At 41.3% G+C, this 9,869-nt stretch overlaps 2 protein-coding genes across 2 annotated transcripts; both read left to right on the top strand.

The window, feature by feature from the left end:
- The first annotated feature begins 826 nt into the window (after window positions 1-826).
- LOC108761572 (uncharacterized) lies at window positions 827-1,393 on the top strand. The gene has a single exon (XM_018508183.1). The coding sequence runs from the start codon at window positions 827-829 to the stop codon at window positions 1,391-1,393; it is 567 nt and encodes a 188-aa protein (XP_018363685.1).
- Window positions 1,394-4,528: 3,135 nt separating this feature from the next.
- LOC108761573 (uncharacterized) lies at window positions 4,529-6,931 on the top strand. The gene is made up of 2 exons (XM_018508184.1): window positions 4,529-4,968; window positions 6,802-6,931. The coding sequence occupies exons 1-2, from the start codon at window positions 4,529-4,531 to the stop codon at window positions 6,929-6,931; spliced, it is 570 nt and encodes a 189-aa protein (XP_018363686.1).
- The last annotated feature ends 2,938 nt before the right edge of the window (window positions 6,932-9,869 follow it).

Below are 9,869 nucleotides of genomic sequence, written 5' to 3' on the forward strand. Positions count from 1 at the left end.
GATACGTCAACTCAGGACCGCTCATCAATACTGGATTCGAAATTAATCAGAGGATTGTTTCATTATGCGTCTCTTAGGCATTAGCAGAGACGGACTGAATTTATTTTGCAATCTTATGAATATCTGCAACAGCCTAAGTGAAAGTTCGTACAACAAAATTATCGAATATATTTACTGTGCTACAAAATCGGTATTTCATATTTATTGTCGGAAAGCTGTGGAAGAAGAAAAGATCGAAAATCAAAAACATGAGAAGCCGATTATGAATTTCAAAGTATCCGGTGATGGTTCATGGAAAAAACGTGGCTTTCAATCCTTATACGGCATAACTCTTATCGCCTACTATATTGGAAAAGTTATTGATATCACGGTGAAAAGCAGCTATTGCCATAGTTATATGTTTTGGAGAAAAAAAGAAAATACCCAAGAATATTTCGATTCGTATGAACAACACAAAGAAGAATGTTTCAAAAATCATGAAGGATCCGCCGGTAAGATCGAAGTAGATGCGATAACGGAGATGTTTTTACGATCAGAAGAGAAATACGGAGTTAAATACAGAAATTATATCGGGGATGGGGATTGTAAAACATTCAAGGAAATTTTAGATGTCAATCCGTATGGAGATGATTTTAAAGTTGTCAAAAATGAATGTGTTGGGCACGTGCAAAAAAGGATGGGTACTCGCCTCCGAAATATAAAAAAAACATATAAGCTGGGTGGTAAAGGAAAATTGACGGACACTCTAATAAGAAAACTGACAAAATATTACGGACCCGCCATTCTAAGAAATGTGGATAGTGTTCAGGATATGAAAAACGCCATAATGGCAACATACCATATTTTATGCTCAACGGACGAGAACCCGAGACATGAGTACTGTCCGTCAGGAGCAGATAGCTGGTGCCAATGGCAAAAAGCTCAGGCTATCGGCTCAGAATTCAAACATCCTGCACCACTGCATGAAGACGTGCAGAAGCATATTCTGCCGATTTATGAAGATCTGTTGAGATTAGATCTTTTAGAACGATGTCTCGGCGGCCACACGCAGAATGCAAATGAAAGTTTCAATAGCACCGTTTGGCGTTTCTGCCCAAAACATTTGCATTCTGGCTTGAAAATCGTCGAAAGTGCAACATTTATTGCTGCTGGCCTCTTCAATGAAGGATATTCGGCGATATTTCAAATAATGATGGCCCTCAAGCTGATAATAGGGAGACAATGTAAAATGTACGGCGACAACGTAGACGAGTGGCGAGTGCCTCGGCAGGAACGACGCAGCATTTCTTCGTCGAAAGAGGCTCGTAGAGCCAAAAAACAACAAGCACTCGAAGAAAATATGCTATATGAGGAAGTGGAAGGTCTATTATATGGACTTGGAATCACAGACTAACCGGTAAGTTATAAGAACTTATATTTTTCGTTTCGTAAAACTTTAAACGCGTTTTTCTCGAAACAGTATTTTTGAAACTGGCGTACACGATTACAAAAAACCTATTTGACCAATCGCTTTGAAATTTTGCATGCATCTTTAGATTGTCAAATAATTGTCGATGAACCTAAATGTTTTTTTTTATTGTCTAAAAAAATAATTTTTTTGCTGAAAAATAGATCGAAATTTTTATGAAAAATCAGAAAAAAATTTTTAAAGCGTACAACTTTGTTAATTTTGATTTTTTTTCGCGTTTTTAGGTTTATCGACAATGGTACAACCTTATTAATAAAAACTCTTCGAATTATTTGTTTCAGGTCGATACAACGAGTGCCATTCTGTATGCCAATTCAGCTTGCACGCGACACCTTCCACGCGACACCTTCTAAACACCTTCAAAGAACTTCGCCATTTTATATTTTTTTTTACGAAAAAATTTATTAAAAGTATAAACAAAAAGTGCCTGAAATTGCAAAAGTGCCCGATAAATTTTTCCCTCCCAAAAAATATTCTGAAAATCGGCTTATTTTTGGCCTTCTAAAGGTATTTCCCCCCTTAAGTAATTCAATCTTGAATTACTAATATATACTATATATGTACTTGCATATATACCATGTTGTAGTCTTTTTTTTTTCAAACTGCGCGCCGAATTATTTTTCCGGACTAAATAAACGCAATTAAAACTACTCTAGTAATCGCGAATTAAATTGACAAGCAATTAATAATTTGATATTACCATCAAGCATCATATATTATAAAGATGTTAATATGTTAAAACTGTCAATAAATTTATTGCGAAAAATATTACCTCGGCCGGGACTTGAATCCGGATCTCTTGTATTCAGTACGAGCGTCCTAAGCCATTAGATCACTGAAGCCTTAGTAATATTCTTCTCAATAATCGGTACAATAAGGAAACAACGTCTTTCTTTCAGGCAACGACGTAATCTAAACAATATCTTTATTTTAGACCGTATATGTAAGAAACACAATACTAGAAATTTAAAAATGCCTATTACGGTCGAAGCTGGACCTTCGTTGCTTAAATAATTTATTTACTTCTATCGACGAAATCGGCTATTGTACATTCTCCAACAACAGCGATGTCGTTTCACCGAGTGAGCCGCGCCCAAATTCTATTTTTATCTTTGTTGACGTGGCATACGACAAGTAGGATGTGGTGAGAGAATACTTCTCGATGGGTCGCCACGCGAACGTCGACTGCTTCTATCTCTGTCAGACGTACGCGAGGATACCTAAACATCTGATACGCGACAACGCGAACCTGCTGATCCTGTTCAAACAGGACGGTACCAACTTGAAATACGTATACAACGATCGCGTGAATACCAACATGTCGTACGACGAGTTTTGTTTGTTGTGTCGCAACTGTTGGCGAAAAAAATATGGATTTCTAGTGATAGACAAGAACAGTGCGCTTAAAGACAGGAGATACAGAAAAGAATTTAACGAGTTCGCGATACCGTAACGTGATCAGTCGTTGTCGATACTTCATCAGAGACAAATATGGCAGATGTGCGCGAGCGTGAAAAAATCGCGAGGGTGATTCAGAAGACGAGCGAGTCGATCCGCAAGAAACATCGCGCTTTGAAGACCGGTAGTATCGCGGAGGACATGGCGTTGAACAGGCATTTTAAGCCTATTATCAAACCGCTGCGGCAGATCGTTGATAACCGCGGCGTGCACGCGATAAAGAGACAGTCGCGCGACAATGACACAGCGTGCGTCTGCTCGCAAGCGCGAGAAGAAGGAGGAGGTGGAGGAGGAGGAGAGAGTGGAGGCGAGCGAGACGTTCGAGCGTTCCGCGACCCCGCGTAAATCCGATGATCGATTGCACGATCGTGTACAGCCGATAACCTCCATCCCGCGTACGACGATCGTATCGACGATAGAATCGTTGGAGAACGTTTTCGAAACGACGGATGACTCGCAACGAAGATTCAAAATTAGCTGTAAACGTCGGAAGGTCGAGAGGCGTTGCGAGCCGGTTTGGGCCCGCTGGGCCAAAAGTACGTCGTGAGGGGAGCGCGAGATAAACAGAAGAGCGGTATAGATTATTATGTATACAGCGTTTACCTGCACAAGGATGGATTGGTGTTTGGTAATAAACGTTTCGACGTGGATGACGCAGACAATATAATTATCGACGACGTACGATACGCCGGTATATCCGGTCTTTACGAGTTGATTTTTAAGAGAATTCCCGACGATCTCCTCTACACGGAAGGCGATATGAACAAGTACAAGAGAATGCTGCTGGCGACAAACACAAGCATCATTGACAGGGCCGATTATTGAGCAACAGGGGATACAAGTACAAACACGTAATCGCGCCGTTGATGTCGATGACACCCAAAAAACAGAATAAGAAATCTGGAAAGGGATTACCTCATGCAATGACGCTAAACGACAACGCAATTGATTACGTGCACTGGGACGATCCCAACGAGCTGGTGGATCGTCTACGACGTTTCGCACCGAGCGGACAACAACGCTCATGACAACGAGATGCTGTCCATCATCGAGGAACTTCGCGAAGCCGGTCTTATTATAAATTAAATCGCGTATCAACGAAACGAGTCAGTTGAGTGACGTCGGCGAGAAACAATACATTTTTTTCTTGCTCCCTGTGTAGTACGTGTCGAATCATGAAAAAGAGAAAAGTTGGCGTTGAGAGACGTAGGCTCGTCGAGGAATTGCACGCTTCGGCGAGAAGAAATTTTCCGCCGAGGCGTGTCGTAGTCCAGGAATACGACGATCTGTGGCAGGCTGATATCGTCGAGATGCGCCCGTACTCGAGCTTCAACAGAGGCCACCACTATACTCACCGTCATCGATGTGTTGAGGAAGTACGCGTGCCGTACCGCTCAAGAGCAAGGGTGGAGACGGCTGCCGCTATCGCTAAGATAATTCGAGCGAGTGGAAGATGTCCGAAAAATTTACAAACGGATATGGAAGGAGTTTTACAACGCCGATGTGCAGATCTTGAAAAAACGCGACATTAATCACTATTCCACGTATTCGACGTTGAAAGCGTCGGTGGTTGAGCGGTTCAATCGCACGCTGAAAAACGACATGTGGAAGATGTTTATACTCAATGGCAATTACAAGTGGGTCGACGAGCTACCGCGTCTCGTATCAGATTACAACGCGTGCAAGCATTGCACTGTCGGCATGCGACCCGTCGACGTAACTCTCGCGATCGCCGAAAAACTCTTGGACACGGTGTACAGCGTGATAAAAATCGCTGGTCCGGCAAAATTCAAAGTGGGCGATTCGGTACGCGTGAATAAGTATAAGACGGTTTTTGAGGATGGTTACACACCACTTTTTTTTGGACCACCAAGGTGTTTACGATTGTTAAGGTGCAGCGTTACCAATCCCGTAACCTATCTGCTCGAGGACTATCGCGAAAAATCCGTCGCTGGAGCATTCTATGAGCATGAGTTGCATCGCGCCATTCATCCCGACGTGTATTTCGTGGAGAAAATACTGCGCAGGAAAGGAGACAGGGTGTACGTCAAGTGGCTGGGAGATGGATCGCACAATTCGTGGATATACAAAAAATGTCATTTGGTACAATTTTGATTCGTCTATTTTTTTATACATATAAGAATATATATCCATATAATGCTGGATTCACACTGCATCCGATTTGCGTCATACGATGCTTTGCAACCAATCGGAAAACAGGATTCAGATGGATTTTGCTTCGTATCATCGGAATCCTGTTTTTTGTATAAGTATATAAACGTTTTTTTTTATTCCTCCCCATTCATCTTCATTTGAAATATACAAAATACATAATATTTTTTTTAACAATATATGTATAGAGATAGAATACTTACATACATAGGTAGTAATACATAATTTTACAAAAATATAATAAATACAAAATATAATACATAATTTTTTTTTTAACAACATGTATAGAGATAGAATATATACATGCATACATAAAAATAATAGTAACATATACTACGTATATAAATGTAAAACCGATATGTATTAAATACGATATGTATTATATGAAAGTACAATAATCATAATACATAATGGCAACATATACTACAGATAATATATGTATTACAAAGGTATCCGCCAATGCCCCCATGGTAACGTCTTCGTCGAGTCCGGTACGACGTATCGTTTGTCGTCGTATGGACTCAGAGCGATTTTCGATTCGGATATCATGTATATTTTGTGTAATTTAGATCGTATACACGATTGACGGCGAATCATTTCGATCTCTTCATTCAACATCGCGTGTAATCGTCGAACGTTATCGTTCGCCCTACGACGTTACTCTTTACACCTTTCACCTTTTTAGTATCCTTGCCGTCCACCCTCACCGCGTACATCTTCGCTCTGAGTCCAACGAATTCGGTCATTAATACACCGTTGTTCTCGTCCTTCATCAGTCCGGGTACTTTTTTATTCGCGAGAGGTATACTGTACGCATTGTCCGCCGAATAATCGCTCGTGTCGAATCTAGCGATATCGCGTTTCATAGTCTCGTAAGCACTGTCGCATTTTATATGGTAAATGAGACTGTCCGTGTCGGTGTACATAATTTTGCATTTGTTGCGGTACATCGGTGACATATACTCGTGGTGAAATTCGTACAAGCAGACTTTCGATATGTCGAGTATGCACATACCCACCTAAATCGTCTTGTTGAACTTTACCTCGAGTTTGCGCAGTTCGACGGCGATTAGATTCTCCGCAAAGACGCTGCGGCTGTGGAAATTCGGTTTCGCGATCAATGCTTCCGCGCCGTATCGCCCATTCCATTTTGTTATTAATTTTACGTCGACGTGATTGCGCACATTCTCCATGGTCTTGCCGAATACCGCGTTGTTCATTAGTTTATACAAACTTTTTCGAAATCGTTTTTCGCGCGCATTCTAAATTGTATATTAAGTTCAATGTAATCGCGGAGCCATGGAGATTGAGCACCCGGTGGATCTTTGTTACGCGAAGACCGTGACGAGTACATTGCTGCAGGTTACGTTAGTGGATGACGTAACGCTGTTTATCGTACAACGTCGCTAGAAGTTTATCATCGCGCTTGCCGGGCGGCTTATCGCGCGTTCGGTAGAAAGGTAGGTCAGTGTGTCGGTCGTGCAGATGTTACGGATACTCGAGATCGACCTAGAGAATATAACCGGTGGGCGAATCCGGAGCGATCGCGCTCACATCAAAGTTCACAGCGTCTTCGACCCATCGAAATTCAGTGTATGGGAAAGGTTGACATATCGCCAATCCGTACAAATTATTAACGTCGTAGTACATAAGGTATGACGACGGTTTCGATGGGTCGTACGAACGCATGTACTTGTTATTAGCCTGCGCGTATCTGCTGCAGCATTGACTGAGGTCACCGCGTATGCCGCGTTCGATGAACATGACCATATCAATGTCGGTGAGCAACTCAAATCGTACTCGCGTATGTTCAGCATGGCGTCCCACGTGTAACCTGGCAGTGTATAATAATGCGCGGGATCGAGACCGTAACTCGCGATGCAACTATTGCGGAAATTTTCGAAAATGTCGGCTAATAACAAAACATCGGTTTCAAGTACAGATCGCTGTACTCGCCGAGCGTTCGAATGGATAATCGTTTCCATACGTTTACGGCGTGAGCGTATCCGCTCTCGGATACTGTATCACCTGCCAACGAACTAAAAAAGAATTCACGCGGTGGTAAGCGCGTGTCCTGCAATTTTTCGAAGCAGTCAACGTACTCATACGTAAATACATCTTTTCGTGTGAGAAGATCGAAATCTTCCGCGCTGAGCTTGCAAAATTCGGAACGTACAACTTGTAATTTGTCTTTATCGATACACCAATTTATCGAGGCTTGTACTTAGAAACTTATAGGAATCAATGAATCTTAATTTTACACAATTTTTCTGAAAATGGTTTTCATTTTTGTCTTTGATGCTATCGACATGTTTTCTGAACGAAATGTATTTTTCTTTGATTATCGGTAGTATATCTACATGTCCATCGTACGCGGTAGCGATTTCTTTAAGTATAAAGTGCGCGTCGTACCCCGATAAGTTGTGAAATACGACCGGAATATAGAATGAATTTTTATAGTTAAGATTACAATTTGGATGCGCTGGACCGCGGTATCTATATCATTTAAGTGGCAATGATCGCGGACCCGCATGTCGTCCGGCGCAAACAGTTTCTCACGGATATGACAACGCGTCGCGCTACGGTATGCCTCCCATTGCTGTTTAGACAACGTTTCCATGGGCACGTTGGCGGATATGATATTTTTCACGCGATGCGCCAAGTTTTTGAGTTGTCGCGCGAATCATGCTATACAGTCTTCATTGCGACGGAATTGATACGACGATAACGCGTCATCATACGAGCACTGCACGTACTATCCTACGCTTCATGCTGCTGATACGCGTACGACGACGCGTCTTCCCTGCTGGAGTTCGTCTTGCGTAAAACGCACTCCAGGTCGGCGTAGGCAATGAACGGCACTCGTTCCTGGTTGCAGTAGTTGCTGAATTCTAGCCACTTGTCGTCCACGCTCGGCAGTTGGATGGCGCAGTAGTTCATCTTCTGGCAGTCCACTACGTGTAATTCTTCGCATGAGCCAAAATAATGAAGGCACCTGTAAATAGAGAAATAGTTTTTTTCACATATTGTTTTTCTTACTTTTCTTCAGGGATGAGAAAGTTACTTTGTAAAAGTAATTAATTACAGTTACAGTTTTTCTCTTTCAAAAAGTAATTAATTACCGTTACAAGTTATTGACTCTGAAAAGTAATTCGTTACAGTTACAGTTACTGAAAAAGTAACTTTAAGTTACTTTTAAGTTACTTTTTTCATCGGAATTTTTACTAAATTATCGATACCATTAGGGCTGTATTAGAAACGTTATCCAACTGCCTTCATGTATCGTTTTACCCTTGTTTTTCACCTAATATTAAACAAGGATGATACACGGGGTCATCAGTGTAATGCAGCATTGGACAATTAAAAAAAAAGACTGGCTTACATTTACATGTTATACAATTTTATTCAAAAAGATAAAAAAAATTGTATGGCAAAGACGTTTTTTGTTAAAGTAATATAAACACATATGAATATGAATATGAATATGAAATAGCACACAATGTTTTTTGTAAAAAAAATTCTTTTTTTATTCGGCTAAAAGTTGCAAATAAATTCCAGCACTAATCCAAAATAGTTTACAATCATTCACTGAGCGCTCTTGTATTTGATTGGCGGATTCCATTATATCCCAAAATATAGACCAAACAGGTACAAGAGTTCATTGAACGCTTTAATTAAATTTCTTTCTTCTGATTAATCAAATATTTCGAAGTATTTGTAGCGCCAAGTGGACACTACCACACACTAAATTGACAAATACGTTTCAAATATATAAAATAACTATGAAAGTAACTATTAAATTAGTTACTAGTTACTTAAAAGATGTAACTAAGTTAAGTTATAATTACAGATGGAAAGAAAGTAACGAAGTTAAGTTACAGTTACTGAAAAAAAGTAACTCTAACTGTAACTTCGTTACAAGTAACGAGTTACTTCCCATCCCTGCTTTTCTTATAATACTTACCGATCGCAGAAATATTTCTTGTGCACCTTTCTTGTGAGTTGCGAGCTCACGAGACGTTACAGGTTTTTTATCCACGCAAAGTGGCCGATATCGTCGTTGCGTGGATCTTGCAGATACAGGAAATTGACGTGTTTCTCCTTCTTGTCACCGTTGAGGCGTTGAGGAAGGACCTGTCCATTTTCAATGCCGTATACATTGATCGGCACCGCGTTCAAATGTTTGAATCTGGAAATGTCTTTTAATGTCATCGGAAACTTGATACCCGCGAGATTTAATCCTGCGGTGTAATGCGGGTATGATGATTCCCAATTCATACGTTCTTCACCCGAGTACAGAGCGGTTACCACTGACCACACGTAGCACGCATTGTCCGTCGTACGCACATTGATCACCGCTCGTTTCGTCGCAATTTCCCGCGGCATTTCGACATAACATCTCGCGTGTATGGGATTTAGTTTGTTCACGTTAACAGTCAAGTTGAGGATTTGCGACAGCGCCCGCTGTCGCGTTCCTGGAACTCTTCGAGCGACGCCAAGATGCGCTCGATAGCTGATCGTACCACTCGCGTATATCACTGCATCGATATATCTTGCTGTTCTTTGTAATTATGCTCTTGTTAGCACGTTTATCCTTCGTCGCGAACTCGCCATTGAACGCAGTGTTCACTTTTATACTACCGTCTTTCTACAGTGTCTCGCACTCGCTTGAGCACTATATTGCAAGCGTCTTCTAAAAACCGCCGCGGCTCGATGTGATTAGAGTTTATCACCGCGCCTGTCAATATACGACTCTCGAACGCGGGGTCGA

The sequence above is a fragment of the Trachymyrmex cornetzi genome, unplaced genomic scaffold (genome assembly GCF_001594075.2).
Source record: "Trachymyrmex cornetzi isolate Tcor2-1 unplaced genomic scaffold, Tcor1.1 scaffold254, whole genome shotgun sequence".
NCBI lineage: Eukaryota > Metazoa > Arthropoda > Insecta > Hymenoptera > Formicidae > Trachymyrmex > Trachymyrmex cornetzi.